Source organism: Falco biarmicus, chromosome Z (assembly GCF_023638135.1).
Source record: "Falco biarmicus isolate bFalBia1 chromosome Z, bFalBia1.pri, whole genome shotgun sequence".
In the NCBI taxonomy this organism is placed as follows: Eukaryota; Metazoa; Chordata; class Aves; order Falconiformes; family Falconidae; genus Falco; species Falco biarmicus.
Genome location: NC_079311.1, coordinates 62,006,320 through 62,026,600, shown reverse-complemented (window position 1 = coordinate 62,026,600; position 20,281 = coordinate 62,006,320). Strand labels below are relative to the sequence as shown.

The 20,281-nt window shown below is 42.9% G+C and overlaps 1 protein-coding gene across 1 annotated transcript in view; it reads left to right on the top strand.

The window, feature by feature from the left end:
• The first annotated feature begins 3,830 nt into the window (after window positions 1-3,830).
• MAST4 (microtubule associated serine/threonine kinase family member 4) overlaps window positions 3,831-20,281 on the top strand; it is a 274,380-nt gene continuing 257,929 nt past the window's right edge. Inside the window, 2 exon segments of the mRNA XM_056325127.1 lie at window positions 3,831-4,013; window positions 4,015-4,116. Of these exon segments, the coding sequence (XP_056181102.1) occupies window positions 3,891-4,013; window positions 4,015-4,116 (225 nt within the window). The 5' untranslated portion in view covers window positions 3,831-3,890.

The window sequence follows — 20,281 nt, the reverse complement described above, 5'->3', positions numbered from 1 at the left end:
ATATTTCTGTTCATGCATATACCTATTGTTGCTAGGATTTATAATGTAACATGACCAGCCTGTTAATGCCTTTTGAGATGATCTGAAGCTAATCAGCTTGTTCAAATGCCCTTGCTTCATGCTCTGCAAGTGCTATGGAAAACAAATTGTGCTTCACATTAATTGTCAAAAAAGCTCTTTAATGGTGAGAGAGAGGCTCTTGGGAAGGAATGAAGTGGGTGGGTTCTGCTTACTCTGAAGTAGGAAATTCATCCTATCTTAAGGCCTAAGATGACCCTCAGAGAGAAGAAGAAAGGACCTCCAAACCATGCTGTATGTTTGGTGGGGCCTGCCACAGCCCAGAGATAAGAGTTGCCATGATGTGTATTTTTACCCACTTCCAACTGCAGCTGTTATTTGTGGGTGTTCCTGCCACTAACACCAGTGGTTTGCACCTCACCAGATACAAGGTTTTAAATTCCTGATCTTTGATATTCCTTGAAAGCAAGCATGTAGAGATAAAGCACATCAGGTAAAAATTTAAGGTGGTCTTCATGGCACTTTAACAGGTATTTTCAATAGATCCTTCTTCCTAAGAACTCCGATTCTAGAGTTTACTGCTAGAGCTGGGAGGAGCACTCAGAAATACAAGCTCTTGTTTGCCCATTTTCTGCTAGTACTTCAGGTAGGCAGTTTTTTTTCCCGGAGGTGAGGCAGAAATGTGAGTGAATGAACCACCTCTTACAAAGGCAGTGTGCTAATGAAACATTTATACACCACCAGTGCAAAAGCCTGGAATTAAAAATTTAAAGGCCTATTCATATTACAATTTGCATTCAGGATTGGCACTAATTGGCAATACTGTTGGCAGTCTCAACAGGGAGGACGAGAACTGAGTAAGCATGGAGACTTATTCATCCAAAGAAGTGGTTGTTCCAGGTCAGACTCAATGCACATTTTACTATGCAGAAAGGGAAGCAGAGCGCTGTTGTTGCCTGTAGTGTAACTGCATTGTTTGGAGAGCCTTGCATTTCCCAGGTCTCTCAGTCTTGCCTAGGGATTTTCTCAGATGCTAACCCACTACCTGGGTCTTGAAAACTGCTTCTTACACATGTGGACTTTTGCCTAAATATGCAGAATCAAAGTGGAAAACAATTATTCTAAGCAGTATAAAAAAGAATGAGGTAGGGTGATAGAACGAGGGGTAATAGCTTTAAAATGAAAGACTGTGTATTTAGATATTAGGAAGAAATTTTTTATTGTGAGGGTGGTGAGACTCTGGAACAGGTTGCCCAGAGAAGCTGTGGATGCCCCATCCCTGGCAGTGTTCAAGGCCAGGCTGGATGGGGCTTGGAGCAACCTGGGCTAGTGGAAGGTGTCCCTGCCCATGGCAGGGGGGTTGGAACTAGATGGTCTTTAAGGTCTCTTCCAACCCAAGACATTCTATAATTCTATGAATTTAATGCAACACTACCTAGTTCAAAAAGGCAATGAAGACAACTAATGTCATAAAACTGACACAATAGCTACTACGAAACTCTGCTTTTTGCATTTGACTGATTTTGCTTATATTTGTGATGAAGTGCAAGCAACAGCACTTTTCCCATCATGGAAAATGATGTAAACTTCTATCTTTGTTGCTTTTAGCTTTAGCTCCCTTTTAGCAACTATAGGCAGCATAGCACCCCTCTTCTGTTTGTGTAGAATAATTTCAGCATGTGGTCTGGCACAGTCTACAGTCTAGAGCACAACAATACTGTCAGTTGTCTTCTGTAACTCTGGGGTGATAAAACAAATATCTTGGGTGCCTTCTCAGATTTCAATTTACGGCATAAATTAGAGCAGTTCAGTCGCTATTCTAATATATGCCTTGCTGTCCCCAGATTACAGAGGCTGTTCTGGCAGCTGATAATAACTGACGTGTGGAAGTGGTTTGGCTAAGCTCTGTGTTTCCCAGTCTCATCTCAGGCAGTAAGAGAAAGAAAGGAAGCGACAGAGACCTGCAGTGTTGCTTTTTACCACCTGGCAATTTTCTTACACATTGCAAATTCCCAGGTAGGAAATTAAAGCCAGTTCTGCTGGGATAATGTCGCTAAACCAGAGGCAGAATCTGACTGGAGGAGGTTTAGCTTTAATACTCAGGAATCAAGAGTAAGTCCAGGTTTTGGAGATCCAAGAGCTTGTGTGCAGGAGCTGGAGTACTGAGGAGGAACTCTTTTCTCTGATTAGTTAAAATTGTTATAGTTAGGTTTGGAGTAGTATATGTGTACAATTAATTTAATCAAAATAAAAAAAGTTTCTGTGTTTCTGCATATATCTCATGTTTCCTTATCATTAAATGCTGGTATAGGCAAATTTCTGGGTCAAATTATGTCCCTAGTGACTACTGTAATTCTCTTTCCCAATAAATTACCTTCTAGGCATTTTAAGTGCTTGATCTAAGTACTGACAAGAAGCCACAGAGAACTATCAGCATTGTTACAACCTAATACCCAGCCTTCATGACTTGTTCAAAGCAGAGGGCTGAGATTTAGAGAATTTTATACAGTTATTTTTCCTTCCACTATTAATCTGATAATCCATATAGTCATTATAACATTTAAAATGGAAAGTTTTTTCCATGTACCATCTGGGAATACTGGATGAACTGGTCGAATTACAAATCTGATAAAGGGGAGACTTGCATTGTGGTTCCTACTTTCATTATATACATACTGTGTTAATTAGAGCACATCAGTAACTGGTCTGCACTCACATTCCTTTTTCTATAAAATGGAGATCATATCTGCTCTGTAGTGATGCAGTGGGCCTTTACTCATTACCAAGGCGCTTAATCTGTTTTGATTCCACAATTGGGTTAGCCTAGGGGACCCTGGCCTGTACAAGCATAAGCAAATGAGGCTCTGGTGTATATAGGTATATATTTATATACATTACGAGTACCTTAGATTAGGACCTATGGTATCATTATAGACGCCTCAGGACAACAAAAACAAAAACCAACAAAAAAAGTCTTTTCAAGAGACTACTTAAAAAGAGTTATGTTAAAATTTGTCAGGACAACTAGGTTTAAAAGCCATTTAAGTCCTTGAAGGTAAAGTTGTCTAGGAGGATTCCCAAAAGCCTTCAAGTGCCGAACTCCCGTGTTCTGCTACGGTTTCAGTGCCTCTGACGGCCTGACTAGAAATCCCGGTGTCGGTGCCCGTCCCAAAGTCAAACGCCCAAAGGGACTTTGTTTGCTGCAAGGTCGTAACTGGCGCCTGTAGCCTCCCTCAAACGACACGGGGCTGGCAGAGCCGCTGCGACGAACCGCTGATCGCTCCTTCCGAGGGAAGAGAGGGGCGCGGGAAAGCCTATTGTCATCGGAGGTGGCTGCCCCTACCCAGCGCGGCGCCGCCGCCCCGCCCCGCAGCCCCGCCGGCTCGCTGCGCGCCCCCCCCGCCGAGGCGCACCCTGCGCAGCCCGGCCGGCTTCGGGCTCTGGCGGCCGCCTCTGCCCTCTCCGCACCGCGGGCCAGCGGCGGGACCGGGCTGCGGCGGGGGGGACCGACAGCCCCGGGGCATCGCGGCTTCGCCCCTGCTTCCGCCGGCGGCGCGGGGCAGCGTGAGGGACCCCTCGGCCCCCGCCCTCGCCCGCCGCTGCCCGCTCCGCCCAGAAAGCGCGGCGGCCCCTCCCCGCCCCGTTACCTGCCACCCGCCCGCAGCGCTCCGCGCCGCCGCGCCGTGCCCGCCCCCCTGCGCCATTGGTCCCGCCGCCCCGGCCCGGCCCGGCCTGGCCCGGCCCCGCCCCGCCTCGCCTCGCCCCGCCCGCCGGCGCTGCCCGCCGGCACCGGCCCGGGGAGAGCGGCCGCCGCGAGGCTGCGCGCTGCGGGCGGCGGGGCATGCGAGCGGCGCCGCTTGGAGCCCCCGGCCATGGCTGACAAAGTTTCGGCGGCCCCGGAGCGGCCGCGGGGTGCCGGCCACGTCGGCTTGTCTTGCTCCGGCTCCTCCTCCGGCTCGGAAACTCTCTCCGAGGAAGGGGAGCCCGGAGGCGGCGGGGGTGGCGGCGGCCCCCGGCGGGGCGGCGGCGAGGCGGCTGCGGGCGAGCCCCGGCGGGCGGGCGGAGGACGGCGCCTCGCTGGACGAGCGGGATGAGGAGGTGCGTGGGGCCGGCGTGGCGGCGCACGCTGTCTCCCGCCCGCGGCGGCGAGCGGCTCCGTGCTCACCTGGGTACCGCCCCGTCGCGTCACCCCTCCGCTAAACCGCTGGCGTCGTTGCTTCTGCGCCCGCGGCTCTTTCCCTTTCTGGCTGCCCGTGTTGAGGGTTGGGAGGTTTTGTGTGGAGCGGGTATGGTTTTTTTGTTTTAAATAATGTTTTTTCTAGTGCGTCACCTTTGGGTAGCGTTGCTGTAAAGCAAACTCTTCAGTGTCAGATGGAAGGGATGGGCAAGCCCGTAAACTACAGTAATCCTCTTGGGAGAGTTAATGACAGGCAGTGGATTATGGAGGAGCTCTGTGGCTGATAGATCCGTAGCGTGATACGCGGATACGCGTGTTGTTCCCTCCCTTCTTGATCTAGCTGCAATACCTTCTAACGGCACTTAAACCAGCCCCCCCACTGTTACAGTAGAGTGACTCTTTTGTATCTGAAACTGACTCACCCCCGGCCCCTCGTTGCGTTGCACGGTTTGCAGCCCTTTCAGGTATTTCTTGATGTGACCCCCAAACCAGGCGTGTTTTTTTGTCTGATGTGACCCCCAAACCAAGCGTGTTTTTTTGTCTGTCTGCTGCTTTACTTTGCCTGCTCTGCACATAATCACTTGTGCGCCGTAGTGGAGTAGGCTGACTTGTCTTTTGTTGTGATCAACTTTTAAATTTGCTCTTAGGTGCTGTTTCTTTATTCTGTGCCTTTACGCAGCTGGATGTGTAAGGGCTTTTTTGGGAAACCCTGACATTTTTAAAGGAGTATCCGCAAAGCACTGGCTGAAGTTATTTCCAACTAGTTAAGTTGTGGTTGTAGGGAATGTTTCCCTGCACAGTAATGGCTGTTTATATAGCTCCTGGTTTCCTCTGCATTCCCTGATGCCTTCTCTGTTGAACTGATAAAACTGTAGGACAGCATGGTGAACTGGGTCTAAGTGTACCTTTGTCTGTCCCCTCCTTTTCTTTAAATACTCAAACTTAGACCAGATTCCTAGTCTGTTTCAACTGTATGAGCCCACAAAGGGTGGAATGTATTTATGGTGAAGTGCATTTATGATTGTAGTAGAACAAATGTAGTTATATCCACACAGTAATTTTTGTTAAGAGATGTAAACTTGATTTATTCGCTGAAATGAACTGAGTAGCAGCTCTGTAGCTGCTGTTAGCGTGGTGCTCACTGGTAGGTAATTAATATATCCTGCTTCTTGGCAGGTCTTGTGGGTTGGGGGCTGTGCTTACCACAGCCGTGTGGTGTCTTGTTGGCTTGGTGCTCAGTTGGAAAGTTTGCAGAATACTCTGTAGAAATATACAAAAGCTGTCTGTTCAGTTAACTGGTCTGCCAGTGGCTGTGAGTTCAGCTAACTTCTGGTGAAGGCTGGGTATTTCTGTGTGTGCTTTGGAAAGGAATTAACAGGCATATTTTGAGTTAACAGTGTAGGAAAGGTAAGCCCAAAAGAAGGCAGCGTTGCATTAGCTGGAATTTTTGAATTCTACATGGGCAATCTGATAACTCACCTGCAGTGAGTAATGCTAGAAGATAGCAGCATAAACTCATTTTAGTGTAGTGGGAAAGATTGCTTAGAATATGTAGCTTTCTCCCTTCCCCTTTATTCCCCTGTGCTAGATTCCTCTATTATCTGAAACCTTTTTTTTTTTTTTTTTTTTTTGTCTGTGTTTTTTGTGCTTTGATTTTGCCCATCTTTCCATTGTGGTGTAGTCAGTGCTTGCAGCTGAATTCCTACCTACCTGCAGAGCTGCCTGACAAATCCACCTGTATCTTGTGCAATGATACTGCGATGCATTAAAGTGTGGAAATAAATGCATGCATGTTAATTTAAAATTGAGGAAGCATCTATGTTACTGGCATGCTGAAACCTTTAAGGGTAGTGGAAAAAGGCAAGACTAAGGTCCATGATGAACGTACAGATGATTTCAGGCTTTATGTGCTGCCTGCCTAAAGCGTAACATTGAGAGAAGTGCTTGAAGATACGATTTTCACATTGACATCCTGTCTTAATTACTGTCAAATAATGAAAATTATCTTCTCTGCAATGTTCTGTTTCTGAGTTCTTTTGGTTTTGTGGATCCCCAGTGTGTTATCCTGCTCTTCCAGGTTTTATTTCTCCTTTTGCCCTGTCCTTGTTCCTGTTGCCAACATAGCAGAATTGAATCTGTTGTCACAGCTGTTCAGCATCCTTTAGACAGCAGTGAAACAGATTGTCCTGATACCTGTCTTGCTGATACTTAAGCTGTCAGTAAATTCTTCAAAGCCATGACTCAATATTTTCAAACTAAGTCTATGAGTGGGTAATTAGAAAACAGGCATATTTTCCCATATGTGTTTTTACTTCGTGTGGTATTCCAGTAGAACCGTTCATTCTCCTGTGACACTGTATATTAACTACTTGACAACTCTGATCTTGTCTCCTCTTAGACTTCTTCTTTAGACTAAACAACTCCAGTGGCTTTAATCTTTCTTTATAGAATGTGTTTCCAGACATCTGACCTTTCTCATTGCTGTCTTGTGGACTCTTTCCAGCTGGTCACATCTGTCTTGAAGCATGACATCAAAACCCAGAATGCCATACTCAGATTTAGACCTTGCCAGAGCTGACTAGAACAGAAAGATTACTTCAGAGGTGTCTGAAGCAGTGTTACTGTTTGCATGCCCAGACTCCTCATTCGCACTTTGAGGTCCATTAGGAGTTTTGTCTCTTGAAAAACTAGTCAACTTTTCTATTTTACCAAAAAGAATGGTTTGTCTCCCCAGCTCAGTGGAGGAAACTTAATGCTGTCACTTAGAGTAGGGCTGCTTCTTTTCTGTCCAGAAATGAAATAGTAGAAATGAAAACTTGGTAACTTGTCTTGTGAGTATCAAATCTGAAAAAGTTAATTCATAAAGATGAACGGGGACAGGAGAGGTGGGAAGAGAAAGTACATCACTCCTTTGGGTTTTTTTGTCCTGTTATTATTACTTCAGCCAACTAAGGTGTTCCATAAACACCTTAAAAAAATTACAAAATAAGCAAAGAAAATCAGTCTCTCATTTCATGTAATCAAGAACAAAGGATAGTTTACAAGATTATTGCCATCAGTTACTAAAGAGTTTATTAAATATGGCTTTACTTTCATGTGGGAAGTGCTTTACTTCTGGAACATCCCTGCATTGTAGTGCTGTGGATAGCAAACACCTGAAACTCAAATGAATTCAAGCAGATTATTTGCCTGTGCTCTTGTGAGGCAAGCGGCTAACTGCTGACAGAAGCATGGTGAAGGGCACTCAAGGCAAAGACTACACAGAGGATGGCTCACCACTTCCTAACACAGCATGGTGGCTTAGTTTTCTTAAGGATTATTCTGCATTCTCTTGAGAACTCTTTGTTGGAAACAGTGTCTTCCAGACTGTGAAATCAAGGAGTCAAGAAAACGGCATGTTTTCTGTTGTAATTTGGCTGCCTCCACAGTATGTGGGTAGTCAATACCAGACTGGGATGATGAAGAAAGGGACAAATGAAAAGAAAAAAACCCAGGATTTTCCCATTTTCCTTTCTGTTGCATTTCTATCTTCTCTACAATAGTCTTCCTTTTGGCAGAAAAAGTGAGTGTGAATAGGAAACATGTTTTATGAGGTTTATTGAGGCAAATGATGCCAAATGTCATTGGCTGTGTTACTTTCTCTTATTCAAAATGTTTTACAGTCTTTCAGTCAGGCATAGGATATGCTTTTATTTTTTTTTTTGATGGTGCCTTATAAATCTTAATCAGTGTTTTACAGGCCAAAAGAGAGCTTGCTTGAGTTAATTTTGTTTCTTTTAAAAAGAGGATGAAGGCAAGTTATGGATTCCTTGCCTACATCAGTAGTCTTGAGGATTTTGAGATTACACTAAATTGTGTGTCTTGGAGTTGTCTGTCTCTGTCAGCTGACCTACTGAAAGAGCTTATCTTTCTGGAAACCTTGTCACCTTAACTGCAAATATGCAGTGCTTACTAGAGTGGAGTGGCAACCCAGGGAGGATGAGTAGTCTTTCAGACAGAATACTGCTTTGTTATATAGCACAGCTGTCTTGGTCTGAAATGGATCCAAAAGCTTCTGAAACTGCCATTGTCTTCTGAATTGCCGTAGTGAGTCCTCTTCATTATTTTACATACTTTGAAAAAAACAAACCTGCGCTCAAACAAAAGCACTCACAAAAAAAAAAAAAAGGAGGGGGAGATACGGTATTTTGTTCTGAAATTTCAGTTCTTGCTCTGCAAATGAAATGTTTGGCACTGGAGTGGCTATCAGAGTTGATAAGAGTTGATCCTGTGTTGGAAAGATGATGAGCAACATGAAAAGACAGATTTTCTCATGAAGGATGTCCATTGACCTTTGAAGTTGATTATTCTACATTCTGCATTCTCCTATTCTAGTTGATGCGTGTCATTTATTAAAAAAATCACTGCACAGAGTAAGAAGTACAAAAGCTTTTTCTGTTGATGCTAACTCTTTGCCTGAATCTGCCTTCTTGCTGCTTATGTGGTAATCTGTTGTGGCTTCAGGAGGACTGTATGCTGAGAATTAATTACTGGGAAGCCAAGTTTCTGTCATGAAACCACTCATAGCATGGTAAAGGCGGTGGTAAAGAATGTATTGCTCTAAAAGCTGCTCTTTCACACAGTTGTCCTTATGTGTGTCCACTAGACAGCTACAGTACCCTCCAGCATTACAGACTGTCTGCCAGATCTTCCACCCCAGCAAAACTTTAGTGCGGCTGGGGGGAAGAGTAGAAATAAAAGTACTTTGGGATAAAGTAAGGAAAGAGTGTGTCAAAGCAATGGCACCATTTACATTCATATGTGATGGAGATGGTGGTAGTTCTGTCAAAATGTCACTATGACCTAACTAGCAGTAATGTTCTTGCTACATTTCTCTTTCCCCTCCTGCTTGTCCTGTGAAGTACCAACCATGGGACATCCTTAGACCATGTGGGAGATACAATAGATTTTTCTTTTCATTGTTTCAAACTTTCTTGTCTCTGACAGGGATGGATCGTTTCCTGTTGTAGCACTCCCCAATGTTACAGATGCCTGAAGATGAAGTACCTGATTGCTATAGTGTGATGCTTAGATCATACTAAGGAATAGTAGTGCAGTCATAAGATGTGTACTTGTTGTGGTTTAACCCGGGCTAGCAGCCAAGCGCCACGAAGCCAGTTACTCGCTCCCCCTCACTCAGAGGGATGGAGAAGAAAATCGGAAAAGGAATGTAAAAGTTAAGGGTTGAGATAAGAACAATTTAATAATTTAAAAAGAATAAAGAGGTAAGAACAACAATAATAACAATAATAATAATAGCAAAAGTGGGAAGGTGGGAAAAAAGGGTAAAGCAAAAGCCACGCACGCAAGTAGAGCAAAGCCAGGGATCCATTCACCACTCCCCACGGGCAGGCAGGGGTTCGGCCATCCCCAGGGAAGCCGGGCTCTGACACGCTTAACGGTTACTCGGGAAGACAAACACCATAATGCCAAATGTCCCCCCCTGCCTTCTTCTTCCCCCAGTTTATATACTCAGCATGATGTCATATGGTATGGAATGTCCCTTTGGCTAGCTTGGGTCACCTGTCCCTGCTGTGTCCCCTCCCAATATCCCGTCCCCCTCCAGCCCTCTGGCCGGCAGGGCCCAGGGAACTTGAAAACTCCTTGACTTGGTATAACCATCACTCAGCAACAACTGAAACCATCAGTGTGCCATCAACGTTGTTCTTACATCAGAGCCAAAACACAGCGCTGCACCAGCTACTAAGAAGAAAATTACCCTATCCCAGCTGAAACTGGGACAACTTCTTAGGGTTAAAATGATTGCAGTGGGACGAAATAAACACTCATCCTGGCTGGAGCAGCCACAAAACTGTTCTTTGGTCATGTGAGTCAGAGAAACAGCATTGCTGCTTTTTTTGCTAATGTTGTGATAATTTACCTGTGAAGGTAAATGCTTTACACTTTAAGTGTATAGGGCTGTCTCAACAATCATGTAAAACACTTTAATTTGTTTTTAGTATGAAAAAAATGTACGTTTGTCCTTTACTTTAAACTTTCTGTGTGCAGGATAGGCCTTTGCATGCTGATACACACCCTAATCTCAGAAACACCCTGGGATAAGGAGTCACACATGGTTGAGGGCTTTATCTAATACAGCTGCCTGCTGTTGCCTGAGCTTTTAGATTATCCTTTCAATAGTAAAGTTTGCAGGTATCCAGAGCTTCTTTTCAAGAATTCGGTGGATATAAACCAAGCCTGTAACTAGAGCATGTCCCTTCTCCATTCAAGTAAGTGAGAGCTGAAGAAGTAGATTCATGGAGTTGTGTGTCTGTTGTCATGTACCAGCACTATTTAACTACTTAAAATCCTCCTGGAAGGAGGTGGTTGAGGAATCTGATAATTACAGTCTCTGACTTAAAGAGGAATACCAGTTGTTTTAATAGTCTGATAAGTGAAAGTGGAAAGGATAAGTAACATTTTTAGCTTTTTTGTTTTGTTTCAGTGGGTGTCTTTTTCATTTTTTGTACAGTACCAAGCACAGGGGCATTCTAGCTTATGTTGGGAGCTTTTCAGTGTTGTGGTATCGCAAGCAGTACTGTGCATGGTATTGCTAAGCCCCTTTAAAAACAATGATGTGGACTTCAAATACTCTGCAGTTCAGCTCCCCCAGATTTTTATGATTTGTTGCTTCAGCGTTTAGATTTTTGGATTTTTCAGCTCTTCTTTTGCAGCGGTGGAGTTTAAAATTGCTTTTTAAATAAGATTTTAGTAGTTGATGGTATTGTGTTTTAAGATGAGAGACTTGCGCTTAAAATCATGAAGTGCTCGTTCTTTGTGCAGTGATAGAGGGAAAGGAAAAAAGATGCAGGTACTTGAGGACAAGGTAGCTGAAAAGGTGAAAAACTTGAGGGCATGGTGGCAAACAAACTCTACTCTGAAATCAACTCAGGAACCTGCCTTAGCTTTTGGTTTACCTAGCCAAGTAAAGTTTTAGTTATCCTTTCCCTAGTTGAAAAGGATGCTCTCATCAAACGTACCAGCTGAAGGACTATACTGCTGCAGCCAGGGAGCATTGGGATGAATACCTTGCCCTCCTGTACAAATGCAACTAAGCTGACAAATTTCTGTGGTTCAGAGGTGAGTTACAAATCTGTCAAGGGTTAAAGCTCAAGTGTTCTGCTGTATAAATAGCTTGGTAGCCCTTTGCCCTGGTTTAACCCCAGCCACTAAGTGCCACTAAGCTGCTTGATTGCTTCCCCCTTACCCAGAGAGATAGGGAGAAGAATTGGAAAGGAATGTAAAACTGGAGGGCTGAGAAAAGAACAATTTAATAATTGAAATAAAATAAAACAAAACAAAAATACCCCAATAAAAGTTATAGTGAAAAGGAGAGAGAAGGGAAGAGGAATGATGCCCAAAGGGAAGGGAGAAAACAGGTGATGCACAGTACAGCAGCTCATCACCGATGCCCAGCCAGTCCCTGAGCAATGATCCGCCTGCCCGGCCCAGCCCCCCCACAGGTTATACACCGAGCATGGCGCCCCATGGTATGTATGGGATACCAGGTCAGCTGTCCTGGCTGTGTTCCCTCCCAGTGTCTTGTGCCACTCCAGCCTTCTCGCTGGCAAGGCCTGAGAAACCAAGAACTCCTTGACTTAGTACAAACATTACCCAACAATGACTAAAAACATCAGTGGGTTACCAACACTGTTCTCACACCAAATCCAAAACACAGTGCTGCACCAACTGCTAGGAAGAAAAATAACTCTATCCCAGCTGAAACCACGACAACATATATTTGCATGCTTCTGCAACACCACAGAAACAATCTATTAAAACTACACCAAGCATTTCTTACCATCAAATATAAGGCCCATGTGCAACATATTTAATCATTAATTCTAACACTATAATAGCTAACAAATCATTAAGGGTTCATATGCAATGCAGAGAGAAACAGGGTAACAGATTTACATTAATCAGCAAGAAGGGGAGTTCACTTGTGTGGCTGCACCACTAGAATTATCAATGTTTTATTAACTGAAAAAGATTATGTGTTAAAGTGGTCATGACATTTCTGATGTCCCATGTTGCTGCAGAGAGACCAACAAAGCATGAACTTTAACTTGTCAGATCAAGAGAAACCAATTTTCAAGTGTTGCAGTTCAAAATTTGCACGCCTTAAAAATATAATTTAAATACTTGCTGTTAACATGAGCTCTCAGACCTCCTGCCTTTGTTCATATAGCGTAATCCACCATGCAGGCAATCCAGTTAACGTCCATTAGTTACGTTGCCTGCAAGGTTATGCCACATATACTGTAGACTGGACCAGACCACTTTTCAGAGCCCAAAACCTACTCAAAAATACTCATCACCTTTTCCAAGCAACTTAACATCAAGTGAAGTATCTAGCAACCTTTTCATCAAGTTTTAACCTTATAGCAATATAATGCATAAAGCATAACATCGCAAGGGAGAAAAAAGCCAAAAAATGCTGAGTTTCTTGCATTTGCAGAAACTCAGGGTTTAAACAGGTAATTAAAGGTGCAAGACTGAAGTCTTGCTGATGCCTGCTCTTCGGGCTTTAAAAGAAGAATATTTTAATGCTGTCACCGCTATGTTTGAGAAGCCTGCCACTAGCAGCATACCTCAAAATGCTTCAGAACTATTTACTTCAAAAAAAAGTGCACAGAGCTGTATCTTCCCCCTCCTGCCAGCGACTTAATGATCAAACAAATTCCTCGTAGGCAGATACAATATGACAACAAGTACAATGGCTTAGAATACTTAATAGCAATCTAATGTAGTGTATCATCAAAACAGACACAGAAAACTAAGAATAGCAAGTCATATGAATTTCTATGGCATTCCAATTAAGTTAAACAAATAAATTTTTTTGCTAACATTTGTCTATAAAAATCCAGATGATCAGATTCTAACCATGCTTTCTTGACCCTCCTCTCCCCCTATATAACAGGAAAGTAATTACGGCTTTGAAACCTTGGCAGCATAAATTGCTTCATAGGGCTACATGGGACTGAGTCTTCAGCAACCGCATCTATGCTGTCTACAGTCTTCCAGTTTAAAGACCTTACAGCATTTAAAAACCTGTTTCTCCTTCACTGAACCAATACTGAACCTAATGCCTTTACTTAACGTAATCTGTCTGTACCTGATCTAAAGCATGCAGTCAAGATGCCTCCATGCAGACTTGAAATCCCTGTATCTCAACTTAGATGTTACCAAGTCTGAATGAAATTTCTTATCGTGGCACCTCTAATCAGCTAGAAGAAGCCTGAAAGGCGAACAGAAACCTATGCCTGTACCTGTAGCAGGCTGTGATGAACAACATCAGTAGGAGGCTGCATGTATGTGTTTTCCGCCTTCGTCTGGAAAGCCATCCTGGAAATCACTGGGAAGCAGGCTGGGGTTCCTGCAAGTTTATCACACACCTCTCGAACACACACATGCAGGGAAACTGAATATCCAGTAGAGACTTTTATCACCTCTAAGGCTATAATTACTGGTCACAGCCTGGACGTGCTGGGCCATCAGCGTTACTGTTGGGGGTATGCTAATGACATGCTGTCCTTAGTTCAACTTCCTCTATACAGGAAAGGCTCCACTACAGTGGTTCTGTCTACCAGGATACACACTACAAGATCTTAAAATGAGAGTGGGATGTTATGCAGAGATCAGTCATGTTTCCAAGCTCCAGGATTTTCACATATGTTCATGAGCCCTCCAAAACCTAATTTCTAAGCAGCATTCCCAACAGGTTTGTTGTAAAGACAGGAGAGTCAAGAAATTACTTTTTATTTCACTTTTTTGAATCTAGTTACCCTGTCCACCCTGGAAATGCAGTACCTTCTTCAGTTTTCTTGTCAATCAGTACTTCACCAAGGGGTAGACAATCTGAACCACAACATCTCAGAAAGTGGCCTGATTATTGGGACAAATCCACAATGCTGTGATTTGGCTCAGTTCTCTCTTAGCTAATGATAGGGTAGGAACCTGTTCCAAGGCTTTTTCACTTCAAATATTCTTTTGTTTTAAGAATTCTTGTCTGTGGTAAGGCAGGAGACAACCTTGCACGTTTCACCAGCAGCATTAGAGTTTTATTCCAGGAATCACTGTTCTATTATCCAGCCACACATATGAACACATATGAATCTGTTCCATCTGCTTAGGTGCATCACTAAGTGCTTTATGAGAAGAGGTTAGCACTAGGTGTAGAACAGATGGCAGCAGTTTGTACAAATAGCAGTTTGGCCCCACTGTGATGTATGCACACTTACCATTTGTTAGTTGAACAGCAGTGTTGAAATATGCCTTCACACATGACCATACACTGTCCTTCAGCGTAGAATATAAGGAGACAGGTACCACCATCCTAAACCTCAGGTGACATACATACTGCGCAAGTCTAAATCTGAGGATACTAAATAAAGACAACTAAAAAAGAAAACAACTAATGCATTTGGGCAGGCAGAGAACAGACATACAAGGAAGAAAAGCAAAAGCTTGAAGTCAGTCAGTGGGCATCAATATACTTTCTCAAATGGTGAGACTAAGTTTGCAAGGTAATCAAGCTGAGAACTCAGAAATTTTGTAAGCTGTTGGGTTGTTTGTTTGTTTGTTTTTTCAACAGGTTGGTTTTTTGCAATGCAAAAAAGTAGTTCCTGGAAAAATCTTCAGTCCAGCTGTTGGCTTGACAGATGCCCAATGTCTCAAATAACAAAACTGTCTCTCAAGCTAGAAACAGCTTGAACAGATGAAATTGTGCAAATTACTTTCCCTTTCCTGTGATAGTCTTGAGGCCGTTGTACAGATGCAAGGATTGTTGTCTGGACAGGAAAGTTCTGGAAGTTCCTGCAGGTTAGGTCACATAAAATGGGACAGATTTTTTCCTCTTCCCTTTTTCACTTTCACAGTCAAAAACCAGTGACAATAGTAAATAATCCTCAAGTAACTGAAATACAGAATAGCAGCAGTACCAGAGTACTGGTACTCAGCAGTAGCAAAGGTTGCTTCAGCAGGTTCTTGCAGGAGCCGCCCACCAATGTAATTTTTTGGGGTGGGCACAGTGGGCATAATACCATTCATGCAGTGGACTTTTAGTGCACACACCTCTTCACCATATGCCATTCTTACTCTCAAGAACACTGTGTCCTTACAGCAACAAGATGGTTACGCTATCTGGAACACTAAAAATTTTGGATGTCGCATTTAGACATCAACTGACTCTTCCTCAGGAGTCATCCTCAACTGCATTAATTTAAGAAAAGTAGTTATCAGCTGTCAGCTAATTTTTATTAATAGTTTCCTATGCTCTATTTTCAATGAAAGCATAACTTGTCAGAGGAAAAAATAGCAGCATAGATTTCAGTATCTGTATTGTTACCAAGTACTAAAACTTGACTGACTTGCACTCAAAATATGTCATCCTCTTGTAGCACTGTTAATATTGATAATTCATGCATTCCTCCATGGTCTACACACCACAAACCCATGGCTAGACAGAAAGCAGAAAGTGTTTTAACCCAGATCATGAGACTAGAGGAGAATGAACAAGGTTTCCCTAGAAGTGGAACGCCACTATGAGAAGGCTTGTATACATGGCAGTATTTTAGCAAATGAAATGACTAATACAGAACTGTTACACTAATTCACATCTTAGAAAGTAATTGCACAGTGATAGGATAGGTCCAAAAATTAACACAAAAAACCCAAACCCAAAACCACAAGCAAAACACACATCTCTTTTCAGATTCCCACGCTTTGTTTTTTTCAGGTTGCTAGTACACAGGCATACAGCTTTAAACAGTTTGAAAGCAAAACATCTTCTAGCTCCACCATTTCTTCTGCTCAAAGATAACTTTATGGGTATGTAAGAACACACTACTGACATTGTAGGCAAAGTAGCAGTGTTCCGTGGAAATCATTAAGTTAGGCCGGCATAAATAAGCCAACTGAATTTTTTTCCTTCTGTTTTTAAGTAGTCAGGCTACCTCTTTACTTGCAAAACCTCTTCACCTATACAATATCTCTTAAACAAAGACCTCTCACTTTAGCATCCAACTGAACACACATCTCTGCAACAGAAGCCTTGTTAAAACAATTTTATTGCTTAGAAAAGATCTGACATGATTCTTCTAAAGCAACATGCATTGGTGGCTGAACTAAGGCAAAACCCACCACATAGAAAAGTAGGAACAACTAGTTTGGGGAAAATAAACTAAAAATACAGGGGAGAAAAAAGTCACCTGTACAAACCAATTCTGTACAGTCTTAAACCTATACTAGGGCCATAACACAGCTGATAAATCAGCAATGCTAGTAAGCACCTGAGGCCAAAGCCAGGCACACACTAACAAAATTAAGGCAGCAAATCACAACTCCAGATTTTACAGCTGTATATATTCCATCATGCCACACAAACGTGGAATCAAGCCAACCTGGACAACCTCAGGACAGCATGCTGCACACCGCCACTGATAAACTCAACACTGGTCCTGCACTACAGGTCCCTTAGCTTACCAGAGTAATATTCTTTCAAACCTGCCCCTGCCCTTGTGCAGACAGCCCATTTTATAATGACAGAACACTGGAAAAACAGATGCGTTTCTTGTGCCTCTATTAGAGTGCATCTATCAGAAGAAAAAAAAAAAATCTTACCCCAGTTAGCTCTGGAACTTTCAGTCTTTCATATAAAAATAACGGCATCATTCCAGCCTCCATGCAACTCAAATCCTAAACTCACACATAATTATCCATTAAAGAGACTGATTGATTGAAGATGACCAAAAGGTTTTAAAACCTTGGCAATTAGAAGACCTGTGAAACCAGCCTCAAAATGGCCAGACCCTCAACTTTTACCTTATTAAAGGCTGCTTCTTTGCAATCTTACTTCATAAAGCTAAAAATACTGTAAAAAGAAGTTTTAATTGATGCTATGTTCCTCTGCCACATACTCCAACTCTTAAGACACTTGCCCACCTTTGACAAATTCCACGTTATTTTTACAAAAATATTTGTTGAAATAAAAGGGTTCACTATAAATACTGTTTTTTAAAGACTTCTCTAACTGACTCCATTTTACTAACCTTACCTTGTTCCCTCATAGTAGAAAAAGAAGGTACAACTCTGCCTAGATGAACAAACAGGCAGCACTGAGGCTGCAGCTGCAGCAGTAACTGGGAGAATAGATTATGCCACAATCCAGTTTTTTCAAGCTCTCTTTAAGTATTCCATCTTATCCATAGGCTTACTTTATCTTCTTCCTAAACAAAACTCAACAGCCTTACCTCTCCACATGGTAAACCACTTTAGGTTCATTTGGCACACAGTTCAAATGTAAGTCTCTCTGTTATAAAATTAGTATCAATGTTACTGTTTACACTTAACCAGTTTTCAAATGACAGATTTTTCTTCTTCTGAGATGACCACTAACAGATACGCATACCTTGTAGCACTACAGGTATAGCTGTTAAAACTCCATACCTGAACTCACTTATATTCAGCTCTACAGTCCTCAGCGGCAGCAGTACCCACTTCCCTATATACATTCAGGAACTTCAAAGGGGGGCAAAAAACTAGAAAAACATTTTACATGTTAACTTAAGTGACCTTCTACAAATACTGTTCCTTAAAGAAATGATGCACAGCTCTTCCCAAAAGGGCAGCAATGTGATTGCATACCTACTGCAAATAACAGAACACTTACGGACCCACTCCATATTCTGACAGAAAAGCTAGGTTTATTTGGTAACCAACACCAACAGCCACTTCCAACATCTCTGCAGACAAGACTGCCTCATTTCAACTTTACTGTTTGTCCTGGTTTCAGCAGGGGCAGAGTTAAGTTTCTTCTTAGTAGTTAGTACAGTGCTGTGTTTTGGCTCTGATGTAAGAACAACGTTGATGGCACACTGATGGTTTCAGTTGTTGCTGAGTGATGGTTATACCAAGTCAAGGAGTTTTCAAGTTCCCTGGGCCCTGCCGGCCAGAGGGCTGGAGGGGGACGGGATATTGGGAGGGGACACAGCAGGGACAGGTGGCCCAAGCTAGCCAAAGGGACATTCCATACCATATGACATCATGCTGAGTATATAAACTGGGGGAAGAAGAAGGCAGGGGGGGACATTTGGCGTTATGGTGTTTGTCTTCCCGAATAACCGTTAAGCGTGTCAGAGCCCGGCTTCCCTGGGGATGGCCGAACCCCTGCCTGCCCGTGGGGAGTGGTGAATGGATCCCTGGCTTTGCTTTGCTTGCGTGCGTGGCTTTTGCTTTACCCTTTTTTCCCACCTTCCCACTTTTGCTATTATTATTATTGTTATTATTGTTGTTCTTACCTCTTTATTCTTTTTAAATTATTAAACTGTTCTTATCTCAACCCTTAACTTTTACATTCCTTTTCTGATTTTCTTCTCCATCCCTCTGAGTGAGGGGGAGTGAGCAATTGGCTGCGTGGTGCTTGGCTGCCAGCTGGGGTTAAACCACGACACCCAGTAAAACCCAAGTATCTCCTACATGCATGCACTAAAACTGTGTGGTTTCAGTGGAGTCCTTAAACCTTCGGACCTAGTTTTGTACTTAGAGTAAATAACTATCTGTTGTTATGGGAATGTCTTCTGCCTGCAGGTTTATTTAAGCAGCTTAACTGGCTTTATTTGGATACTATCTGAACAAGCACAGACATTGCACAGTTACCAATACCAAACTGCAGGAGGCATCTGTTAGCAGTACCAGAGCTGGAAACAGGCCAAGCCATTCTACTTGTCCACACCTCCTAAAGTATAGGGAAAACTGTATTTTTTCCATGTTTGTTTATGTACATGTAACATCCTTAAGGATTGAAATCATGCACAATAATATTGCTTTGTCTCCTAGGAGACATATCTATTTAGAAGTGACTACCTAAACACAGGGGGAAAGCTGCCAAGGAGTAACTGCATGTGGGAGAAAAGTTCCTATTCAAAATATGAAGGCAAACAGAAAATACAGCCTTAGACAGGCAAGACATCTAGAAGGTGGATTACGAAACTCAAATCTAAACAGAAAGGATTAACACACCAGCCACCCATTAATTCTCTCATGAAAGCACATCACCTCAGCAATAATCAATGAGGACAGAGAGATTAGTGACTAATGAAAAACACCACACCCAGCCAGAAACTTCAACTGAAATGATTTCATGTTTACAGTATAACCAAAGCTGCAACTGCAGCTCTTGCAGACACACTCAAGCTTATCCAGAAAAAAACAGTTCACAAATCAACAGCTGCATGAAGCTCAACACATAGAAATCCCTGGCCAGGCACCAACCAAGAGCTTCAGGTAGCTAAACTGGGCTGATCGGAGGGCAACACCATCAGTGCCTAAACCAGCAAGGCTCCTATCGCCCTTCTGACAAGCCCTGAAGCATACCCAGCTCCCCTACAACTGGCCGTGTACCACATCATCGCCCCTTGGGACCAGACCAGAGCTGGTATGAGTCAGCCCACCTGAACAATGTGAACACTGTCCTCAACACCATTTCACCCTGCAAATCCGTTCCCCTTGCAGAGTGCTACCTGCTTATGTAGACAAGTCTCTTTCTGATGCCTTGTTCATTTTGTAGGAATGAGATTTCTGTGAAAAGTCTTGTTTCTTATCAGGCTCATCAGAGAACTGTAGGATCCTTTTATCAGAAGCTGCATACAGGAAGTTTAGTGTCAAAATAACTTTTCTACAACACCATCTATTAAAGCTCCGAAATGGAAAGAATTAAAGGAAAGGCTTTAAATGCAATTATGGGTAGATCATTAGCATTAGTTAGTTTATAACAATAGCAGGGGTTTTTATTTGTTTTAAAGAAATTCAGAAGCATGCAAGATTTCAGTAATTGCAGCTAGTTATAGGCAAGACACTAGCACACACTTGCTTTGAAAAAACATTCCCAGCTTGTCCTGGACTAGAGCCCAGGTCCTCAGAGATGTTTAGTCTGCTAATTCCAGTTCTGTCTTTGTTTTCCCATGACAGATCTATGATTTGATATATCTACATTTGTCATCTCCAGTTTCTGCATTTTAGTTTTTTCTTAATTTAATTACCATGCCA